This window comes from Eulemur rufifrons, chromosome 13 (genome assembly GCF_041146395.1).
Source record: "Eulemur rufifrons isolate Redbay chromosome 13, OSU_ERuf_1, whole genome shotgun sequence".
NCBI lineage: Eukaryota > Metazoa > Chordata > Mammalia > Primates > Lemuridae > Eulemur > Eulemur rufifrons.
This window is the reverse complement of record NC_090995.1, coordinates 224,583-248,912: the sequence shown is the minus strand read 5'-3', so window position 1 is coordinate 248,912 and position 24,330 is coordinate 224,583. Positions and strand designations below refer to the sequence as shown.

The 24,330-nt window shown below is 47.3% G+C and overlaps 1 gene segment (V, D, J or C); it reads left to right on the top strand.

The window, feature by feature from the left end:
- Nucleotides 1-402: 402 nt before the first annotated feature.
- Nucleotides 403-8,090, top strand: LOC138393905 (immunoglobulin lambda variable 4-69-like). The segment is given in 2 exon segments: nt 403-448; nt 7,768-8,090. Coding segments are annotated over 2 exon segments (369 nt in total).
- The last annotated feature ends 16,240 nt before the right edge of the window (nt 8,091-24,330 follow it).

Genomic DNA, 24,330 nt, shown 5'->3' with positions numbered 1-24,330 from the left:
TATATGGTTGCACCTTCCCTACACAGGGACTCATATGGGAAGAGAGAAAACAGTAATTATATGGTGACTCAGCATGACAAGAGTGGGAATGAGCACATAAATGTGTGACACGGACAGTGACTGGGGAGCTACAGAGACCAGCTGGGCTCTCAGGTCTGTGGAAGGTTCCAGCTGCTGCTTCCTCCCTGGTTCCTCCCATGAGGCCAACTCTGAGTCTCACCCATTTGTCCTCGCTGTGTAAGGAACCAAGCCCAGGCTGCAGCTGCTTCTCAGGGCGGGGCAGAGATCCCCAGGAAGAGAAACGACTGTGTGGGGCCAGCCCCTCCCCTTCCAGGCCCTTGAGTTAGATAAAGCCGTCCCGGGTAAGAGCTGAGACTGGGTGTCAGCAGGGCAGTGTCCACCATGGCCTGGAAACCTCTCCTTCTTGTTCTCCTGTCTCACTGCACAGGTGAGGCTGGTCCTCAGAGACCTGGGGCAGCCCCAGCCTGGGTCAGCCCCTCTGGCACAGGCCCTCAAGTAGCCTAACTTTTAACTGCTCCAACGCCTGTGTGTCTGTGTTTGCGGGTTCCCTGACCCAGCCTGTGCTGACTCAGCTGCCCTCCCTCTCTGCATCTCCTGGAGCATTAGCCAGACTCACCTGCACCCTGAGCAGTGGCTTCAGTGTTGGCAGCTACACCATACGCTGGTACCAGCAGAAGCCAGGGAGCCCTCCCCGGTACCTCCTGAGGTTCAAGTCTGACTCAGATAAGCACCAGGGCTCTGAGGTCCCCAGCCACTTCTCTGGCTCCAAAGATGCCTCGGCCAGTGCAGGGATTCTGCACATCTCTGGGCTGCAGCCCAAGGACGAGGCTGACTACTACTGTGTGATATGGCACAACAGTGCTAATGCTTACACAATGCTCCAGACCCAAAGGGAAGTGAGACAAAAACCTTCTTTCCACTCTCCTGGCCTGGTACAGTCACCCCTCCTGGTGGCTCTGAGCAAGTCTAGCTCAGGGAGTGACTTCTGTTGTCACATCTTCAAGCAACATGCCATTTTCTGTGAACTGGTAGATCTTAAAGTGTCATAATCATTCAACTTTTAGACAGGTAATACATTCTTCTCCTACTCAGGTTTTCATAGGCAAAAAAAAAAAAAAAAAAAAAAGGAAAGAAAGAAAGAAAAAAGCTTCATTAGAGTTAAAAAAGATCTCAGTGGAGACATTGGAAGAGACAAAAATACATTGGTTCCACCCATGCCCTGCTCAGGGTCTAGGAGGGACTGAGGGATGCTACTGGTTCAAGTGCTTCGATCTGAGTTTTGTGACACAATATCCACACACAGAAATAATTTGTGTTCTATGCACTAGTAATGAACCATCAAATATCATTAAGCAAAATCAATAATATTTATAGTGTATGAATGTGAAATATTAAAGATAAATTTGAGAAAATTAAAAGTCTTATACACTGAAAACTACAAATTATTGAAAGAGAAATGAGGAGAAATCAATAAATAAATAGATATTTTCATTTTGTGATTCACACACTGAATGTGGTTAGGATAACAATTATTGCCAAATTGAGCAATCTACTGCTGGTACCAACATTCTCCTGATAGTAAAATAAACAAACAAAGCAGATGTCACTTAGAAACACATATATTATTCAGAAAAGATTACCAAATGTACTTAAGTAACAGATGACAAGAAGTGCACACCATGCCAAATGGAGGTCATTACAAGTTGGTTTACTATGCAAAGGTCACCCAATACAATCCACCATATTTGTAGGCCAAAGAACAACCACATGACCTCATCAATCAATACAGAAAAAGCATTTGATAAAATTCAATGTCCATTCATGACCAAAAAAAAGTTCAGATTTGGATAAATAGAGGGAGCAACCCTTAAACTTGATAAAGAAACCACATACCAGCTGTCTCACAGTGCAGACGAAGAGGGGATACTGACGCATTGCCCTGAGCTGGGGCACGAGGTAAGCAGGTCCGCTCTCAGCACTGCAGGTGAGCACAGCACCAGTACAGACCCACATCCCTGATAAATGCAGATGCAAAATACTCAACCAAATGCCAGCAAATGGAATCCAAGAGCACATAAAAAAATAATTCACCATGATCAAGTAGGTTCCAGCACAGAGATGCAAGGACGGTTCAACATATGTGAGGCCATAAATGTGATTCACCATATAAACAGAACCAAAAACAAAAGCCATATTATAATCTCAATTGATGCATTCAATCCAGCAACTTCATTATTGGGCATCTACACAAAGGGAAAAAATAATTACATCAAAAAGACACTTGCCTTTGTGTGTTTATTGCAGCACGGTTCACAATCACAAAGGTACAGAGTCAACTTAAGTGCCCATTAACCCAGGGCTGGATAAACAAAATGTGACACACACACACATAAACACACACACACACACACACACACACACAGACACTCCGTGGAATACTATTCACCCATAAAGAAGAATGAAATAATGCCATTTGCAACAACTTGGTTAGACTTGGAGGCCATTATTCTAAGTTACTCAGAAACAAACAAACAAAAACAGATACTGCATGTTCTCACGTATAGGTGGGAGCTAAGCTATGGGTATGCATGGCCATACACAGTGACACAAGGGTCACTGGACACTCAGAAGGGTGGAGAGTGGTCATACATAGTGACACAAGGGTCACTAGACACTCAGAAGGATGGAGAGTGGAATGAGGTTCAGGATAAAAAGTTACCTATTAGGTATAATGTACACAATTCAGGTGAAGGGTCTGCCTGAACCTCATATTTCACTACTAGACAACAAATCCACATAATAAAACACCATTTGTATCCCCTAAATCTATTTAAATAATAAATATATATATGAAACAAGTATAAATTTTAAACAAAATGCCCATGACACAATAAAAAATTGCCAAGAACCATAAAATTCACAACTTGAAAAGGAAAAGACAATCCACAGACACCAACACTGAGACAACTTAGTGTTGAAATTATATGACAGAGACATTGAAATCAGCATCATGGAATCATTTTGAGGAGCAATTTCAGATATTCTTGAAACAAATAGAAAAGAAGCAAATCTCAGAAAAAAAGTAGAAGTCATTAAAACAAACCAATGGAAATCATAGAACTAAAAAATTAAAACTTAAAAAAAAAATAAAAATAAAAAACTCTCTGGATGAACCCAAGAACAAGTAACAAGGAAAACTTCAGGCCTTAGGAAAGATGTTCAACACTAGAGAAAGTACAGACAACGGTTATCACAGCCCAGCAGGGGGAGCTGTGGATCTTCTCAGAGCTCAGCAAGGCCTGATAATCCCCCATGGTTCTCATGCATGGTCCCTGGGCCCCTGCTCTGCAGCCTGAGTTAGTGGTGACAGCAGGTGCTTCCTCCCAAGGGGCAAGCTCAGGGCTCGCACCAGCCCAGCCTCCCGGACCGAGGAGCTGCCCTCTGGGCTGAGCGTTCAGAATCGGTGGTGCAGGTGGTGTTGGTAAAGGGCTCGTGTTCTCAGAAGGCACCGCTCACACACAGGCCCTACTACCAGGGAGCTGAGGAGGAGATAAAAGAACATTCCAAGTCCAGCAGCAGCTGTGGGTCCTGGGGATCTTTGGGAAGTCCACACCATGGCCTGGACTCCTCTCCTCCTCCTCCTCCTCCTCCTCCTCCTCCTCTTCCTCCCTGCCCCTTGCCCAGGTTCATCTCCATGAAACCAGCCTCTGCAGGGATTTCTCTGCTTTTGTTCCTCATTCCTAACATGGGTCTATTTTTCTCTCATACATCATCCCTCAGGTTTTGGTGACTCAGGAGTCCTCACTGACAGTATCCCCACAAGGGACAGTCTTTCTTGCCTGTGGCTCCACAAACGGCCACTATCCATGCTAGGCTCAGCAGAAGCATGGCGAAGTCCCCAGGACATGGATTTATGATACAAACAGCAAACACTCCTGGACGCCTACCCCGTCGCCAGTCTCCCTCGCTGGAGGCAAAGCCGCCCTGACAGGGCTGAGGACATTGTATGCCACGCTACAGTGGAGCTCAGCACAGTGAGAGGCAGAGATAAGAAACCAAAACACAACCTGCTTTTGACTGAGTCTGGTACAAATATGATCATGTGATATGAAGATCACATGACCAGAAACCTGAGCCCCCAGGGCAGCCTGAATGTTGACTCTACTTAGAAAGGTGAATAGCAGTGTCTGAAATGATTCACATGCACATTTTAGCCTTATAGTGGAGCATATTTGTGGAAGATTTGGAATAAATTGGTCCACAGAAAGTAGAGTTGAATCATTCTGCCTTCCACAAAAGAACAGTAACAGTAGGACCAGATGTAAAGGCTAAGGTCTAACAAATCTCCAATGATGTTCTTATTGCAAATTAATGGTGAAGGGAAGAAACCCTCTTTTTGAATATTAAAAAAAAAAGTTTATATTATTAGACTTTATTCTCACGCAGTACAAGTGCATTGCATAATTTTAAATTTAAAAATTATAATTTATTTAGAAAAGGATTCTTCTCTAATGTAATGTAAAAATATTTCACCCCAAGAAGATACACTGAAGTCCTAACTCCCAGTACTGTGGAATGGTATCTAATTTTGAGAAATAATGCCATTGTAGAAGTAATTGTTACTAGATAAAAAGAGATCATATTGGGTTAGGGTGGTCTCCTGACGCAATGTGCTTGGTCTTCTTATAAGAATGTGGCCTTCTGAAGACAGGGGACACAGAGAAGACAACATGTGAAGATGGGGGCAGACACTGGACTTATGCAGCTGCAAGCCAAGGGACAGGAAAGATTGGAGGTGAACCACCAGCAGCCAAGGACAGGAAGGAATCTTCCCCTAGAGGTGTGAGATAAACATGGCTCTCCCTGTGATTTTGGAGGAGCAGCCTGCAGAGCTGTGGGACCACACATTCCTGTTGGGTTAGACCCCCAGACTGTGGTGCGCTGTGACAGCAGTCCTGGGAAGTCAATGCACCAAACAATCAGCGTAACAATATTCCTCATTTGAATGCATTTCCTTCACCCTTGCCCTCCATTGTCCGCAATCACAGTTTTCAAAGTTAGAAACATGAACACAAATAATGAAATAAAATTTGTACTCATATTTCTAACTTTTTTTTTTTTTTTTTTTTTTTTGAGACAGAGTCTCACTCTGTTGCCCAGGCTAGAGTGAGTGCCGTGGCGTCAGCCTAGCTCACAGCAACCTCAAACTCCTGAGCTCAAGCGATCCTCCTGTCTCAGCCTCCCGAGTAGCTGGGACTACAGGCATGCGCCACCATGCCCGGCTAATTTTTTCTATATATATTTTTAGCTGTCCATATAATTTCTTTCTATTTTTGGTAGAGGTGGGGTCTCGCTCTTGCTCAGGCTGGTCTCGAACTCCTGAGCTCAAACGATCCGCCCACCTCGGCCTCCCAGAGTGCTAGGATTACAGGCGTGAGCCACCGCGCCCGGCCTCATATTTCTAACTTTTAAAACTGTGATTGTCACCTAAGGTTAACATAAAGAACTCCCGTTCTTAAAAATACATAAATACACAAACACTGCTTAATATTATTAAGATTATAAGTACTAATGCAAAATTATAGCTTTTATATAATTCCACTTGTTCACTGGTATAACATGTGAAGAGGGGAAGATAATCTGTTATTACTAAAACACTTGCAGTCGTCTCTGTGAATTTGTGAGCTCAGGGGGAGATGCCCGCTATATTCAAAAGCCCCGAGTGCACCATGCCTGGTGCATCATGCACAGAATGGGACACAGGAGGGCAGTTGGCTGGGCACACTGGCAGGTAGCAGAGCAGACTGAGGCCTGAGGAACATCCATCACCAAACCCTCCAGCACCTTCCTGCCTGTGTCGGATCAGAGCTCCTCAGACGTGCACGTGCACAGGGACCATCTGGGATCCTGTAACATGTGGACTCAGGAGTGTGGCGTGAGAAAGAGTTTGGCTCTGCCACCCCAGCTAGAGTGCAGTGGCGTCAGCCTAGCTCACAGCAACCTCAAACTCCTGGACTCTAGTGATCCTCCTGTCTCAGCCTCCTGAGTAGCTGGGACTACAGGCCGCCACCATGGCCAGTTATTGTTTTCCATTTTTAGTAGAGATGAAGTCTCACTCTTGCTCAAGGTGGTCTCAAACACCTGAGCTCAAGCTATCCTCCCTCCTAAGCCTCCCAGAGTGCTAGGATTACAGACATGAGCCACTGCACCTGGTCTCCTATGTGTTTCAATATGACAAAATTCATAAGAATGATGGAAAGTTAAGAAGGGAAGGCATTAGCTGACAAACACCAAGGAGAAATCTCACTCAGAGGGAACTGAAAAATTTTGATCAAAGAGGCACCCCCTCCACCCAGGCAGGGAGAGGACCAGACAAAATAGTTGAAACGCTGGAAGAGGCTCCACTTTCTGTAAGAAATGAAACAGGAATGAAAGCAAACACACCCCCAATATCCTTCCACCTGACCCGCTGTCTGGATCCTGCCCCATGTTCCCGACGGATTCTCCTCCAGTCTCTTCTACAATGTGGACCATCCTCACCCTCCCCTTCCTGTCTCTGATTCCTGACTTCTCTTCTCAGATCTTTGATCTCCCTACCTTTCCTACAGCCCCCTTCTGCCCGGTGACCTTCTCCATTAATCAGCAAGGTCTTTATCTCAGAGGAGTTGTGGATAATTTTTCATATCTTTCCTTAGAAGTTGTCATTCACATCTTCTCTTCTCTCTTTGATCTCTGTAGCCTGTTATGTCTGAAGAAGCTCTAAGTCCCCATCTTCCCTTTTTTAACCACATTGATATCTTTTTCTTACACTTCCTGGGCCTCTTCTCATTTGTGGCAAATCCAGTGAGTGACCCAGCATCCTCACTTATCATCCCAGACACTCCCCACCCTGTCCCTGGGCATGACCTCCTGAGGAACCAAGGAGGGAGAGAGAACCTGGCTTTGGGAGCAGCTTGGGCTTTGTTCTCAGCTCAGGACTTTTGAGCCTACAAAAGTCAGGCTCAGTTTGTAGATGAGTCGTCCCTTCCCGTGAGGCCCCCTTGTTAATGGGGTGAGTTGTGTGTCCTGTTCCCACCGAGGAGGAAGAGAAAACTAAGGACTGAGACAAGGTGGGAGGTGCCCTGAGGAGGAGACTCACTCTGCCCTTGTGCAGGGAGGGGGCAGTGGTCAAGGCCCTGGTGGGGGCAGGAGCCTCTGTCAGGACCCCCTGGCATCTGGTCACAGACACACTGCTCTAGGCGTGGGCAGCAGGGGACGCTGTGGGCCTGTCACTGAAGGCTCTGTGGGGCTCAGCTGGGAAACCAGACTACTGACCTTGGGCTCTGGTCAGAGCTTATTGGTGTCAGCAGCTGTATCTTCTCTGGGCCCCTGGGGAGCCTCAGGATAGACCCTGCCCAGGTTCCCCTCCCAGTAATGACACCCTGTCACTGGGGCGCACACAGGCCCGGGGCGGGCTTGGTGGGCAGGGGAGGAGCAGCACATTTGCATGCAGGGCCCCCTCCCTCCTCTGGGGCTGGAGGCTGGATAAGAGACACCTGCAGCGTGGCAGCCTCAGCACAGCTCTGGGGTGTCTGCACCATGGCCTGGGCCCCGCTCCTCCTCCTCACCCTCCTCCTTCACTGCACAGGTCAGGACGGTCCTCAGCATCCTGACCCCCAGCTCACTGACACCACCTCCCAGACCCATGCCACACTGCCCTTCCCTCTTGTCCTTCCTCCAGGACATAATGTGTGTCTGTGTTTCCAGGGTCCCTCTCCCAGCCTGTGCTGACTCAGTCACCCTCTGCCTCTGCCTCCCCGGGAGCCTCGGTCAAGCTCACCTGCACCCTGAGCAGTGGATACAGCAACTATGGCATTGTGTGGCATCAGCAGCAGCCGGGGAAGGCCCCTCGGTACTTGATGTATGTTAAGAGTGATGGAAGCCACAGCAAGGGGGACGGGATCCCCGATTGCTTCTCGGGCTCCAGCTCCGGGGCTGACCGCTACTTAACCATCTCCAACACCCAGTCTGAGGACGAGGCCGACTACTACTGTGGTGCAGGTTATGGCAGTGGTGGTTCATATCGTTGAAGCACAGCGATCCAGATGAAGGGGGAAGCGGGACAAAAACTGTTTTCTCCACTCTGCTACCAAGGCTGCCGCCTGGCTCCCAGAAACAGTGTCTGTTGGTCTGAACCCTGAAAAATATTGACTTTTTTGTCAGAAATTTTTCAGGGAGAGAACTGGATGCATTCTGATTCCTTTCAAGGGTTCCCTGGGAACCAGGCTGCTAGGCCCAGGCTCCTACAGAGGGAACAGATCTGTAGCAAGGATGGAAATGTAGCAACTGATCCTGTCACCCCTGCTGCTTGCTGCATTGTCACTACATGGGGATGTGGGGTCTTTCTCCTGTCCAGACTCAAACACTGAGACTCCAGAACATACCTCACTCCTGCCTTTTTGAGGATTATTTAAATGACCACCTTTAAAAATAATTTTATTTACTTCTAAGAAATTTTCAGATTCTGTCTTTATGGTAGGAAGCACACTCTGAATAAATGCAGAGAGAGAGAATAAAAATTTGTGGCTGGTGTGAGAACAAACCTTAAGTCCTTTGGCTGTTTCCAAAGGTTTTCTTAAGTGTTTAGTGTTTGGATTTCGGGAGTAGGGGACAAGGTTGAGAAATTGATCCCAATGTACATAAGATGACAACTGATATGCAAGAATGTAAGAAATAAAAGGAAACTAAATGGCCAGTTAGGAAATTTTGACAGCTTTGAGCCTGAAAAGGTTTCTTTTTCCAAAAACAGGTAGTCAAGAAACACTTAAGCAATGACGGAATGGGGCCCTTTGAAAACCTTTTCCACCATACAAGAGCATATGAACAGTGGGAAAAATTGTCTAAGTCAACCTTTCCAGAACTCTGGACATTTAGTAAAGGCTACAACAATGTGAGGTCCATTTAAGAAAAAAGGGATGACCTTTGTAAGAACAAGAGTTGTGTTGTTTTTATTGCAAATCTCCCCAAACCCATGGAGGCCCTGCAAATTAACAGCCTCAAAACCACTGTAGCTGTGAAAAGCATTAATTAGAATAACAAAATAATAGTCTTGGAGTTCCCCAAAAGGCCCTATCCACAGAAACTAGTCATTACTTGAACTTTCTGGATGCTCTAAGAAAAGCCCCCCCTCAACACTTTTCTGAATTTGAATTGACTCAGAGCTTGTTTGGTTTAAGCTGCTCCATCCTCAATGTGTTGTGGAATAAGGGCTGGCATTTGTTCACGCTGAGAGCGCCTGAGACAGTGTCTGGGGTGGAATAAGCCCAAAGCTGATCAAAATGCTTCTATGTGAAGCCAAGTGCCCGGTGTGGGATGTCCACAGGTGGTGTTGATAAGCCCTGACATATTCCTGTGGATACCGAAGGCCACTTACATGCCCTGGGGTATGTTTATGTTTGGGTGAGAACTAAGAAGCCCCTAATCTTTCCTCAATGGCTGAAACTGAAGATCCCTGCAAGATGAATTGGAGGCCAAGACAGAGTTATAAACTGACAGAGTGTTGAAATTGTGCCCCAACACGTGCAGAGAGCCTTTGGGGACTGTTGAGAGATATATCTTCAAGGTACCAAAGGGAACCTCTGTCCAATAATTAAACATTAATGTATTTAAACTGAGACTTCAGTGTCCACACATGCAGAGACTACAGTCTTAGGACAGAAAACCATGAAACAATAAACCATCAACAGCAATAACAACAAATAATAATCATGATGATGATGAAGGAGAAGGCAAAGAATAAGAAGGACAACAACAGAAATCAGCAGGGAATGGAACTGATTTCCAGAGTTGTCACATCATATTACTTAAAATCTCCATTTTTCAAAATGAAATTATGAGTCAGTTAAAGAAACAAGAAATTATTGTCCCCATAGACTACAAAAGAGAAAACATTACAGCAACAACAAAACATAAAACAAAGGAAATAAACACTAAAATGTTGGTGAAAACTATCCCCAAATAGTCACAGACATTGGAACTAGTAGACTAGTGTGACTTTTGAAATGTTTTCTCAATTGGTGAATGCTAAACATATTACTAAGCCAATTCCTTGAACATTTCTCTTCTATATCATTGCCCTGAATAGCACATTCACACCATTCGAATCACCTCAGATGTTCTAGCACATGTGGTGCCCACCATGATGGCTCATGAGAGTCATTTAGAAATTTCTGGAATGTACTCTGGGGATGCTGCATCTTAAAAAGCTATATATGCACATGATTGCACCTCCCATAGTCCAGGGCTCCCTCTGGGAGTGAGAAACCCCAGTGATCACTCACAGTGTGTTGGGGTCACTCCACCAGGGACTCAGCCCATGGCTGTGTGACAGAGACAGTGACTGGGGAGCTGCAGAGACCAGCTGGGCTCTCAGGTCTTTGGGCCATGGGGAGGTGTGTGCCTGTGACCAGCAGGGGGCGCTGGGGGACTGCCCTGTGGTCCCTACACAGCTGCTCAGTGAGGATCAGTCACTGCAAGAAGGAAAGGACTTGGGACTGGGCCTGTGCTCACTGATGGGGACTCAGCAGCTGGGTCCTCTCTGGCCTGGCACAGTCCCCTCAGCAGGGCCCTTTGTGTGGTCTCAGCAGGTGCTTCCTCCCAGGGCTCCCCCAAGGGGCAAAGCAAAGCTGCCTCCTCCTCAGTGTGCAGGGAGAGCTGAGCTCCAGCCCAGGGCTCAGGGAGGGGCTGGGCGGTCCCTGGATGGAAACACATTTGCATGAGCAGCCCCTCCTCTGCAGAGGGTGGGCACAAAAGGAGGCCTGGGGCAGCCCAGCCCCACTGTGGGGACCAGGTGCTGTGTCCACCACGGCCTGGGCTCCTCTCCTCCTCATGCTCCTCTCTCACTGCACAGGTGGGGACAGGCCTTGTAAACTGAGTCTCCGTTTCCATCCTGTGTCAGCCCTTTTGTCTAAGACCCATGAAGAATTTCACCCTGGATTCTGCCCCAGCACCCACGAGTGTCTCTCTTTGCAGGTTCCCTGTCCCAGCCTGTGCTGACTCAGCCGCCCTCCCTCTCTGCATCTCCTGGAGCATCAGCCAGACTCACCTGCACCCTGAGCAGTGACTTCAGTGTTGGCAGCTATGGTATATCTTGGCACCAACAGAAGCCAGGGAGCCCTCCCCAGTACCTCCTGTACTACTACACAGACTGAGATAAGCACCAGGGCTCTGGGGTCCCCAGCCGCTTCTCTGGCTCCCAAGATGCCTCGGCCAATGCAGGGATTCTGCACATCTCTGGGCTGCAGCCTGGGGACAAGGCCGACTATTACTGTATGACTGAGCACAACAGTGCTTCTCACAGAGACACAGGCAGATGGGGAAGTGGGACAAAAATCTCAGCCTGCTAAGGGTCTCATCCTACGAGAATTTTAAAATAACTGGGATATATACACACTCTACTTAGAAGCATCTTCAGTTTCAAAAAGGCTCTACTCTCAATTTTCCATTCAATGTTTCTGAATTGTCAGAAATGAGAAAAACTGTTCATTATGATATTGAAATGTTGCCTGTTTATCCAAGTGTGCTAAAGTCAGAGCCTCTGGAGCTGACGTGTCTCTCTTGAAAGAAGAAATTTAGCCCTTTCTAGCTGACATCTTGGTCAGAGCCTGAGGACCATCCCATGAAGTCACTGGGTCCTCACTGCTGTGGCAACAGCCAGCATCAGTGGTGAAAACTTCAGCCATTTATGCCCCGTTGTGAGAGGCCACAGCCCTTCCATGGAACCTTCGTGCCACTTGCAGGATGTCTGCACCGTGGCTCATAGGACATTCTGAGTCTTGTCACCTGTATGTAGACAGCTGTTCCTTGCTCAGGAAACAGAATCTTTCCAATGGAAACAAGCGTGTTGAAAGTTTTGACTCTTGCATGATACAGTTAATTTATTTACCTAAATTACTCTGTTTGTGATGCAAACATGATTGGGAGTGTTAATTAGGGGTCCTGCAGGAAAGGCCGGCCTTCTCAAAATGAGGTCAACAGACACAAATTCAATAAAGAGGGACACTATGAAGGTGTGAGCACAGTGTCTGGAAAGCATAATTGAGAGTAGAAACCATGACCTGCCACCGTGGGGTCACTGGTATCCCTGCAGGGCGTGGCGAGTGCAAAGGTGGGGATGCAGAAGGTCAACCGTGGATCCCTGCAGTCCATGGTGACCCCACACGAGGGCCCCTGGGGAGCAAAGGCTCCAGCACCCGCACTACCTCTCCCCAGGTGGGAAAAGGGTCAGAAGCAGCTTCATCTGCCAGGAGGGCTCAGCTGTGTAGTGAGAATGAGCAGAGGGTTGTGAGTCTGTGGCCAGCAGGGGGCGCTGTGGGTCTGATATGTGTGTGTGTGTGTGTGTGTGTGTGTGTCTGTGTGTGTCTGTGTGTGTGTGTGAGAGAGAGAGAGAGAGAGAGGGCGACCATTAGGTCCTCACTAGAGAAATGGCTGAGCCTCCTCTTGTGGGACTGGGTGTGATGACCCCATGGGTGTGGGACTCTCCTGCAGGAGGGACAGCTCCACCCCAGGGAGACACTGGGTGCATGGGCTTCCCTCAGCCCGTGGGGTTGACTCAGGCCATCGCTTTCTTCTCCACCCAAAGGGACCCTCTGTCCAGGCCAGAGTCCCACCAGACAGTGGAGAGGAGCATGGCAGGGTCATATCTGCATGAGGTGACTCCACTCACCAAGAAGGACAGGACAGAATCAGGTGTCCCCTGTCAAAAGTGTGGAGCCCAGGAGGCTGTGCTGGGTGTCCCCACAGGGCTCCATAGACATTCACATGTCATATACACTCCACATGACAACACTGTGAGCTATGCAAGTGCAGCTCAGGGGCAGGTTCCTGTCCCCACTACCAATGAGGTGACCCCTCTCCCAACCCCCAGCCCGTGTGCAATTCCTGAGCTGCCACCTGCTCCCACTGTGAAGACCTGAGCAGCAGCAGCAAAGTCAGTCAGCACAGTCAGGTCCCTGCCCAGAGTGACCAGAGAACCAGGGAGGACAGGTGGGGACAGGGACCTTTTGAGGGAAAGGGGATATTTAGGTTCCTGAGAGGATGAAGGGTGTGGGACTTTCCCACATTGGAAGTCACAGAGGAGGTGACAGATGGAGGCATGTGCGCCCACAGAGACTTCACTGACCTGATATCAGACTGTGCTGTGACCGGGTCGATCTTCCCACAGGTTCTCTGTGCCTGTAGCTGCCTCCCACCCCCAGCCATTCACTCCATCCCCTTCTGCAGGTCCCTGAGGCTCCCCTGGAGGGCAGGGCTCTCTGTGCACATCCATGGTGGCTTCCTCTCGGCCAGGGATGCTCCTCCCTCCCCTGGTCCTCCCCATGTTGCCTTTTCTGCCTCCCCTGGGGACCCCAAAACTCTGAGCTCCTGTCCCTCAGGATTATCCACCAGCTCCTCCCAGCCCTAACACACCTGTCACTCTCAGGCCCACGAAGAGCATCCTGACTTCCCCTGGGGCCCTGGCGGAGCCTGCTCTCCTTGGTCAGTTTCCCCAGACACAGCCCTGCCAGGACCACATTCTTCCCCGCCCCTCTGAACGCGTCTCCTCCTCTTTTCTGTCTTTGCTTCTCCTCTCATAGCAGCCTCAGTGCCACACTGACTGTCCAGGACAGAAGAAAGAGGCTGGCTGTCCTCTGTGGAGTAGACACAGGGACTGGACATCCTCCTTGCACAGAGGTGCCCCTCCCACAGGAATCGATGTCTTGGGGGATACCAAGTGTCCTCCCAAGTGTCCTTATTTCTCTCCTCCCTCATCCAAGGAGGGCGAAGGTGGGGCAGACACACACATGACCCATGGCCACTGTCACACCTGAGCATTCAGTGACATGGTCCCATTTCCTCTGAGCATGAAGTTGCTCTGGAATAAATCCATGCACTTTTGTCTTTGCAAACGTCCTCACTTATGTAGACAGTATTTGCCATTCCAGACATTAACCCGTGTTTTAAATATCCTTCCTTTATTTGAAAACTTACTCATCTTTGGAGCCTGTGACCCTGTCAGAAGGTAAATACTCAGTCCTTTCTACAAACGTAAAAACATAATTGAAAACGATTTATTAAAGGAGCAGATGAATGAATAAAATAAAATTATAAATATCTTGGAATAAAGTTGTAGATATTAAATTATGGGGAAAACATGGCAAACCCAACTGTAACATGCATTTAAAATCATGAACAAGTGATGTTGGATAAAGTCTGTCTTCCCACCTCCACATAATCCCACACTGCAAGGTGCGTAGAAATGTTTATGAAAATTATCTATTTATGTCTTCAATTTCGTCAAACAAAAGGTGAACCAGCATCAAATACAGGGTGGATGTGCTGGGTGACGTCAGAGGTTGGAGGGGAAAGTGTGACACAGTCACCTGGCAGAGGGACCTGAGAGGGACAAGGACCCCTCCAGGGCCCAAATCCTCCAGCCGTGGCGAGCTGGCAGCAGGTTCTCCGCCCTCAGCCCCGACAGACCCCGGCGTGAGCGCAGCACAGCGTCGGGTCCCCCAGCTCCGCTGGCGCCGGGCAGAGGAGAGGACGTGCCTCGTGAGTGTCTGTTTCACACGTGCTCGCGTAGCTTGTCTCATAAATAAATGACAGTTTTTCCCGAACACAAAAGCAGCTTCAGTGTCTTTCTGTCCCACGGAGGCAGTGGAGGCCCCTGAGGTTCCGTCTCCGTCCTCCAACTCACTGTCCACACAGCGCGCCCTTGACACAGCACAGCCCACGGCGAGGGACTGCAGAGCTTTGCTTGCACATTGTCGCCTGCTCCACTGCCTGTTACCCGGTTGTCCCCACTGGAAGAAGCAAACTTTCATCCCAGGACCCAAAACAGGCTCCACATACTGTGTCCTAGGGCGGCAGCCGTGACACCCGCCTGACCTTCACACGAGAACCTCACGGTGACATCGACCCTGACCTTCCCCTCGCCCAGACAGCCATCGATCGCCAGCCGTGCAGAGTCTCTCTCCAGACCCCTTTGCACCCACCTGGTCCACCGACGCCCCCTGCTGCCTTCATGACACTCGCCGGCGAAGGGCTCTGGTGAAACTGTCCCCTGACTGGCACCTGGGCCCTCCTCTCCCTGCCCTCAGGGTCCTGCTGCTCTCAGGATGTCTCTGACGGTGGAATCTGGTCCCTGATCAGAGCGCTGCTCCCTCGTTCTCAGGCCTTTCCGTGCTGGGCTCGCAGCCCCGGTCATGAGGTCCCTCCTGGAGAAGGCGGAGCCCTCCCCTCCCTTCCTTCCACACAGCCCATTCTGCTGTGACATTCACACCTCCAAGGACAGAAGGGGAATCAGGATGTCTTCACCAGAGTAGTGCACCTAGGACCATTTGGACTGATTTGGAGGTTTAAGTGCAGGGAGCACAGGATGCTGAGCAGAGACCCTGGGTCAGTGGCTGGAACTGTGAGGGGTGGGGGGTGAGGAGGGCGGGAGCCCTGAGCACCAGCCCCTTCCCAGGGCCGCTGTGCCTCCCGCGTCCAGCAGAGGGCGCTGTGGTCTCAGCACCTGCTCAGGCTCCCCAGGGCCTCAGCTGTCTCCCCTGCCCCACCTGCAGGTGTCCCTGTGTCCTCTGTGTGGTGTAGCCCTCCCCCCGGGACAGTGTCTCCATCTCTCAGCCACAGCTAGTGTGAAGTCTAAGGTGGGGCTTGTGCAGCTTCCAGAAAGGAAGAAATTTGCATGGAGACCTCCCACCCTGGGCATTAGGATGTCAGATAAGGAGGGTTGGTGGGCTCAGTCCTGGCTGTCAGCTCAGGAAGCACAGCCTGGGGTGTCCCCACCATGGCCTGGGCTCCGCTCCTCCTCACCCTCCTCGCTCACTGCACAGGTGGCTGCCTGCAGGGAACTCAGGGAGGGCTCTGGATGTCACCTGGGAAGATGGTCTCTCCCTCCTCTTTGGAAACAGGGTCTGGTCTGTTCTCACTGATCTCTGTGTCTCTCCTGCTATGCAGGGTCTTTGGGCAACTTTGTCCTGACTCAGCCCAGCTCTGTGTCGGGGTCTCCAGGGCAGAAGGTCACCATCTCCTGCACCTGCAGCAGCGGCAACATTGGGGGCTACTATGTGTACTGGTCCCAGCAGCGCCCGGGCAGTGCCCCCACCACTGTGATCTACGAGGACAACAAAAGACCCTCCAGAGTCCCCGATCGGTTCTCTGGCTCCATCGACAGCTCCTCCAACTCTGCCTCCCTGACCATCTCTGGGCTGAAGTCTGAGGATGAGGCCGACTACTACTATCTGTCTTATGATAGCAGCGACAGTCACACAGTGCTCCAGACCATGGGGAAGTGAGACAAGAACCCCCAGAGCATCCTCGCCCTGGCTCTGCCCTCAGCCTGTCCCCACCGGGGTGTGCAGCTCTTCCCTGTCCCTCCTGAACACTTGAGTTGTGTGTGTCTGCTGACAAAATACCAATTTGTCCTTCCATATCTTGAAGGCTGGTCATCAAATATAATTATAATAAGTCCACAGGGTATATGTGTAGTTTAAAACAGAGTTTCTGAAAGGCAACACTATTAATATTTTGTGGTTAGGGGACTGCTATATATTGTAATATGTTTAGTAGCATCTCTGGCCTCTATCGAGTAGATTCTATAAACACCTTCCCCTCACTTATGAAAATAAAAGTGTCTCCAGAGACCACCAAATAAACATCCCCTGCTTGGAGGGCGAAGCAAGCCCGGGTTGAGAGCACTCGGTTACAGGGCAGGTGTGCAGCCTTTGGAACGCCCTTGACTTTGAATCCCCTTCACGCCATTCAGCTGGACACAAGGCTGGACTTCTTATCTCTGAGTTTCTGGTTCCCATGTGATAGAAAAATAACCACGCAGACTACAAATGTTTGTTTTGATGGCTAATGATTTTCTGGCAACAGACATCAGAGACTGAGTTACCTAACGCTGCTAGGAGGGCGCATGACTGTTTTGACCATTGTACAATGTACAGGGTGCATAACAGATCCGTCACCCATGCAGGATGATATTACTCAGCCATAAACATGTATGAAGTGCTGATGTGTGCTCCACATAGGTGGCCCTTCATAAATTATGCTCACTGAAAGAAATAAAAAAGAGATAGATATTGTATGACTGTATTTACAAGAAATATCCAAACTGGTCACACTCATACATGCAGAAAGAACAGTGATTATTTTCAAAGTCTGTCATAACTGAAGTGAGAGAGATGACATTGTGAATGGGAAACAGGAATCTATTTCAAAAATAAACTGACAATGCCTCCTTCAACAAAGGTGATGGTTCTCCAACTTCTCAGTAATATGAAGAAGTGTACTGGGGACAGATGAGGTCTGTAAATGTTACCTTTTGTTTTCCGTTGTAACATTAAGTAAAAATAAGAACCATGTGCTTGTTGGTCTGATCATCAGATGGTCCCATAGTCTCTAATCACAGCCCCGCTGGTGTCCCCACCTCCTCCCTGAGCACCTGCATCTGGTGAGCAGAACAGCACAACCAAGGACACCTGTGCATCCTCAGGGGCCTCAGCAGGTGTGTCCTCGTGATGCTCAGTGACAGGGGCCCGGGGGGGCGCTGGGGGGCTGTCTCAGAGGGAGAGTGTGTCTGGCCCTGCCAGCTGGGGAACCCTCAGAAGTTGGGCAGTTAACTGAGCACCAGTGCGTTTGCTGAGCTGTGATGGGAGGTGACTGAAGCTGTCAGGACCTCCCTGGATCCTCAGGCCACCAAGGGCCAGGCTGTCTTACCCCACCTTGCCTGGTGAGGACTCACCTGCCCTGGGTGGAAGACTCCATGGAGGGGCCTCAATGCCTCTCTGCTCCCCTCCCCACTCACTGGGCTCACTGTCCTCTCTGTCTCTCCACCTTCCAGTATTTGTGGCCCAAGAAGTGCTGACTCAGCCTCTCTCAGAGACCAAGTCCCCAGGACAGATGGTCTCAGTCATCAGCATTGGAAGGTGTTGTCAACCAGCACACAGCTTGGCAGAAGAAGCACCCAGGACATGTCCACCAATTTCTGATCCTCAGGGACAACTGACCAGCTGGGACCTTAGGGAGACTCCCTGGCTCCAGGACAGACTGTGTGGCCTCTGCCACCATCTCTGGGCTCCAGTTTGAGATGGCGCTGGTCATCTCTGTTCCGCAGAGGACAGCAGTTTTGGTGACCGCACTGGGTGGGCCCTGGGGAGAGGAGACACACACCTGTGTGCTGCCTCCAGCCTATTCACTGCCCCAGGAGTGGCGGACACACCTGTGGGGAGACAGGGCCTGGGTTCCTTGTGGGCACTCGTGGGAGTTTTAAGGCCTCTTAACTAAAGCATCTCTTTTTTATTAGGACTACCAACAAAACACCACAAACGCAGTTAAGAGTCTTTAGAATTACATCTCAAATAATTAACAAATATTTATGTGCAGCAGAATTCTAAATCTTTGCAGGATATGTCTGATGATAGACATTACAGACATTGGTACTAACACAGAGGAAGAACAGAGAGTTTGCACATGGACAACTCACCTAGGACTTGCTTCCATAAAGAACTCACGACACACAATGCCTGGAGGAGCTAAAAGATGATTCACTTACCTGACTGCTTCCTAACAACCTATCAGTTCCATGCTGTGATCAGTTATGAGGATTGTCCACCATTACAGCGTGGACTGGCCCCTCCTGTCACCCCCCTCACAGTGACAGTGATGACCCAACACAGCTTCCTTCTTTGGTCTTCAGAACACCAGTCTCCTCACTTGTGCCTCTGCATCCCCGTCTCCTCCTGTCCCTCCCAGGCCACATACTCAGCTGTGGGAGGAGATTAAAGGTCCCCATGACGACATGTGCTCAGGTAACTCCACAGAGAGGGTTTGTGCTGGGGAAGGATTTAGGGCACAGCAGTCTGACCCAAAGGGGTGATAACTAATATGCTATATTTAGGGTTCATGCAAGTGAACTAGGAGGATGGATGAGAAAATGATGCTTCAGGTACTGGTAACAGCATTTGCCAAGAACAGAAGAAAAGAAAGTTTCCTTGCTCATTCTAGTAATTAATGGAAACTGCACTGGGCACACACGGGGGACAGGATCAGGGGAAGCAGCTTGAGATGAGTCTGGATGGGGTAAAGGAATGATAGGGACAGACCATTAAGCTGACACATCCGAAGAAGTGTGCAGTTGACCCTACAGGCTATAGGGAGTCACTGATGTTCAACCTCATCTGGCACTTGTAATGAAATCGTCACTGTGGGGAGTGGGAGGAAGTGTAAACTGAAGCAATCCCTGAGCAAGGAGATTAGTTGGGTGACAAAGGCAACATGTCATGGGGAAACAATGATGTCTTTTGCTATATCTGTGATATCGAAGAAGAAGGAGAAGGAACAATTTAAGGTCAACATGGAAGTATGGTTGGCAAGACTTGGCGATTGAGTATCTGCTGGGGCCTGAGAAACGAAGACATCTAAGATGACACCCCATGTCTCATTAGAGATTTGGATGGATTCTTTTAACCCATGTGTAAGATGAACACTGGAGTCTAAATTTTCTGGCCAAATATTTGACACTTATTTTTGTGGGTAACTGAGAAGAAAAAAAGTGATTTGGGGAAATTTCAAAGAAATTAAAGATATGAAGAGAAATTTACACAGTTATCTTTCTGTGTTTTATGAGGTTTTAAACTAAGGAAATACTTGTATAATATCAATGATTTCAAGTGCTGCCAAGACCTCATTAACAGAAGGACTGACCACTGAGTCATGAACTTAAGTACTGTGATTGTTAGTGGCCTGGAGAGAAGCAAAGTCCCATCCCCAAGGGCACATGGGGAGCCTGGTCTCCAGTCCTCCCTGGGAGGTTGCACTGGAAAAGACCGTCTGCAGGAACAGGGTCCTCCGCCAGGTGATCCACAGACATTGGAGCCTGGAGGGCGTGGCCCTGAGACCAACAGGGAGCACCATGGACCTGGTTCTTAGGTGACAGCAAAGCTGGGACAGGCCAGCTGAGGAAACACTGAACTTTGTCTAGTGTGTGGACCAGAATGAGTCCTTATCAATATGAGATACTCATGCGCCAGCACAACCTTTATCCCTGCCCTGTGATTCCGCAGGTCTGCCTCCCTCCCCCCAGTCCTTCTGTTCTCAGCCACCACCCTCCTTCCTTCTGCTGTCCTTGCCCAGGTGTCCTTGCTGATGGGCCTGGAGACAGTGAGTGGGGAGGGAGAATTTTGTCTGAAATGACTCTGCCTCCAGGATAGAGGGTGACCCAGATGTTGCAGCGGAATCCTGAACTGGGACTCTAGGAGACAGCTCTGTGCACCTCACCATGGGCCGAGCTCCGTTATTTAGAATAACTGTTGTGATTCATGAATGGCTGCTGCTGGGGGAGCGGGGAGGGTCCATGGGGACACTCATGACCCCCATTTCCTCCTGGCCCACAGGCACTGGCTGAGTCCCAAGCCAGCTTCTAACTCCCTCCGACTGCACCCACATTTCTAAGGTCCTGGGTGGAGTCAGCTGGCTCAGCCGTCCTCACTGTATCAGGCTCTTGTGCAGAAGGTCACTCTGTACTGTGCTGGAAGCATCAGTGTGGATTTTTATTGTGCTGCTGCCTGGAGCCAGCGTCCCTCGGTGACAAAGCACAAAACCATGATGGTAGATAGAGTTTAACCCTCAGGGGTTGAGACTAATCCTGGCCTTGGAGTTCTTTCCATGTGGCCTTCCTGAGCTTCCCCGGGCTGTTGCCTGATTCTTATGGCCTCTCTTGGGACAGCAGCATGGTTCCTCCACGTGGACACAGAGCAGCCATCTGCCCCTCCTGCCCAGCCCATTGTTCCCCGTCACTGCCTGTGACTACACCTTCTCAGAGATACTGTGGACATTAGCACTGAGAACCTGGGTAGTTTATGTGATTGATGGATGTGTCTAAAGCTTATCTAGCCCCAGTTGCTGTTAATAGCCATCTTCAAACCTGCTCAACTCTGCACAGGCGACAGTACTTGCTTGGAGAACAGAACTGCTACAGGGTAAATTGTAGCGAGAGAAAAAGATGATTTGGTTTGTGCACAGCTGCCGAGATGAGGATGACTTAGAGAGCCCAGGGGTCTGGGCCCATCAGGGTGGTCACTCCTAGACAGCAGGTTTCAAGTTCAGCACCGCTCACTGTCCTTTTCAGATAGACATTCTTCCCTAATCATGGTGGCCCCTAATTCTTATCCATATGAATTATTTTCTTTTTTCTAAGATTTTAGTTATTAAAAAAACATTTTATATGGTATAAAACAATATAATTGAAAACCTACTTATCATTTTAACACTAGACAATAAGAATAGAGTATTATATTAAAAAATAACAATTTTTTTTTTTTTTTTTTTTTTTTTTTTTTGTTGAGACAGAGTCTCACTTTGTTGCCCAGGCTAGAGTGAGTGCCGTGGCGTCAGCTTAGCTCACAGCAACCTCAAACTCCTGGGCTTAAGCGATCCTACTGCCTCAGCCTCCCGAGTAGCTGGGACTACAGGCATGCACCACCATGCCCGGCTAATTTTTTCTATATAGATTTTTAGGTGTCCATATAATGTCTTTCTATTTTTAGTAGAGACGGGGTCTCGCTCAGGCTGGTCTCGAACTCCTGACCTTGAGCAATCCACCCGCCTCGGCCTCCCAGAGTGCTAGGATTACAGGCGTGAGCCACCGCGCCCGGCCAAAAAATAACAATTTTAAATGAATATCTGACAGTGCTACTCTTGGGAAACTAGTAGAAAAATAATAAATTTTTTCTCTGTGGTTTTATTTACACAAAAGCCTAGAATGTCACATTAGAAGAGGCCCCTGATAAAGTAACATAGCCTCACAGCCAACCATGAATACACTCTGTCTAGGACACCTCTGTTCACTAGAAACATAATGTGAGCCATGTATGTAATTTTAAGTTTTCTGGTATTCCGAAACCAAGCATGTGGATTTTTAAGGGATGGAGTGAAAGCAGTGCTTAGACTAAATCTTACAGCTGTAAACACCTACATTAAAATAATAAAGATCTCAAATCAATAATGTAACTTTGCACCTTCAATAAATAAAAACAGAGCCAATTAATCTAAACCAGCATAAGAAATATAAAATAAACATTAAGACAGAAATAAGCACAATAGAGTCAACAAAACTTAGGTAGGTTCTTTAAAAATAGCAACAAATTCAAAAACTTTTTGTTAAACTGAATGATAAAAATTAGAATAGATTCAAATTGCTAAAATGCAAAATAAAACTTTGGACATTAATATCTCCAATATAGAAATTTAATAAATACATATATATGCACAAGCACTATATCAACTGTATATCAACAAATTAGATAAACTAGATGTAATGAACAAATTCCTACACACACTCAAGGTATAATATCAAAAATGACTCAAGACAAAATAGAAAATCTGAATATGCCTATAGTAAATGAAATAAATCAGTAATCAAATATGCCCCAACAAAAGAAAGCCTAGGACCAGACAGCTTCAATGGTGAATTCCATCAAAGAGTTGAAGAATAACATCCCATCGTTCTCAAACTCTTCTAACAAATAGCAAAGGTGAGTACATCCTAAGTCATTCTATTAAGTGAGCATTACCTGATATCAAAGCCAAAAGCATTAAAAGAAAAAGAATATTAACACTAATAGCTCTTATGAATACAGATGAAAAATATCTTAGAATATACTAGCAAACTGTATCCAGCAGGGTATTAAAAGGACTGTGTGTTATGCACAAGCACGATGTTTCCAAGAATGCAAAGGTGGTTCAATGTAAGAACATGAAACTCCATAACACAGGACATTAATAGAATGATTAATGTGGAGCCTGATCATCGACATTGATGCAGAAAATATTTTGACAAAAAAATAGGAACAGAAGGAAACTTCCTTATTTTATATATACATATATATATAAAGATACATATGTATATTTATATATAACTTTATATATTATAACAAATGTATTATAAAAAAATTTTAGGTAACACCCACAGCTAACATGGTTTTCAATTGTAAAAGACTGAAAGTTATCTCCCTAAAACCAGGAGCAAGACAAAAATGTTCTTTTTTTCACCATATCTATTCAACATTCTATTGAAAGTCAAATCAACAGAGAAATTAGGCAAGAAAACAAGTTAAAAGTCCTTGATGTTGGTGGGAAAAAGGTAAGCCTATTTCTATCCACAAATGATGAATCATATATTCTTAAACAATTTATTAAATATCACAGTTAATAAATACATTCATGAGATTTGAAGAATATAGAATAAACATGAAAAATTAAGTTTTATTTCTACACATTAGCAATAAATAATTTGAATAGGAGATTAAGAGCCAATTTCAACTCAAAATAGCAGTAAAAATCCTTAGAAATAAATGTAATCAAGGAAGTGAAAAGTATGTACAGTGAAAACTACAAAATATTTATGAATGAAATTAAAAATCACTTAAGTAGATGGAAAGGTATCTTGTATCCACGGATTGGATGAGCAAATATTGTTGTGTTGTGCTACTGTATCTATGTGAGGTTGTTTCCAGGACCACCTGTGATAACAAAAGCCTTACATGCTCCGGTCATTTACAAAACAGCGTAGTATTTACATTTAACTGGTGCACATCCTACTGTGTACATCATTTCTAGGTTACGTGGAATGCCAAATACCATGTAGATGGCATGCAAACAGTTGTTATGCTGTATTTTTATCTGTGTTATCGTGCATTGTTACTTGTTCCATATATTTTTGATTGCAGTTGTCTGAATCCATGGACTTGGAAACCCTGGATAATGATGGCCAACTGTAGCCCAACAGCAAGCCACAGATTCAATACAATCTCTATCAAGGCCCACATTTTGTTCCTCTTGATCTTGTTGTTCACATGAATAGAAAAGTTGACCCTAAAAGTGATGTGGAATTGCAAAGAATCCTAAATAGTCAAAACTGTCTCATAAAAGAAGAACAAAGTTGGAAAATGTCCACTTCACAGTTTCAAAACTGACAATAAACCTACATTAATCGAAACAGTGTAGAACAGGCATTAGGACAGCCATGCATTTAAGTGGGACATTACTGAGAGCTCAGGAATGAATCCATACACCTACAGTCCATCGAACATCCAAGATGACAAGACAGGTTCTTCAGGTCTTCAGGAAATATTGCTGAAGTCATTGGATAGATACAGGATAAATAATAACCATGGATACCTAACTTACACAACATACAAAAACTAACTCAAAATGGATGAAGATCTAAATTCAATAGTTAAAACTATAAACACTTAAGAGAAAACATAGAAAGAAATCTTAACAAGC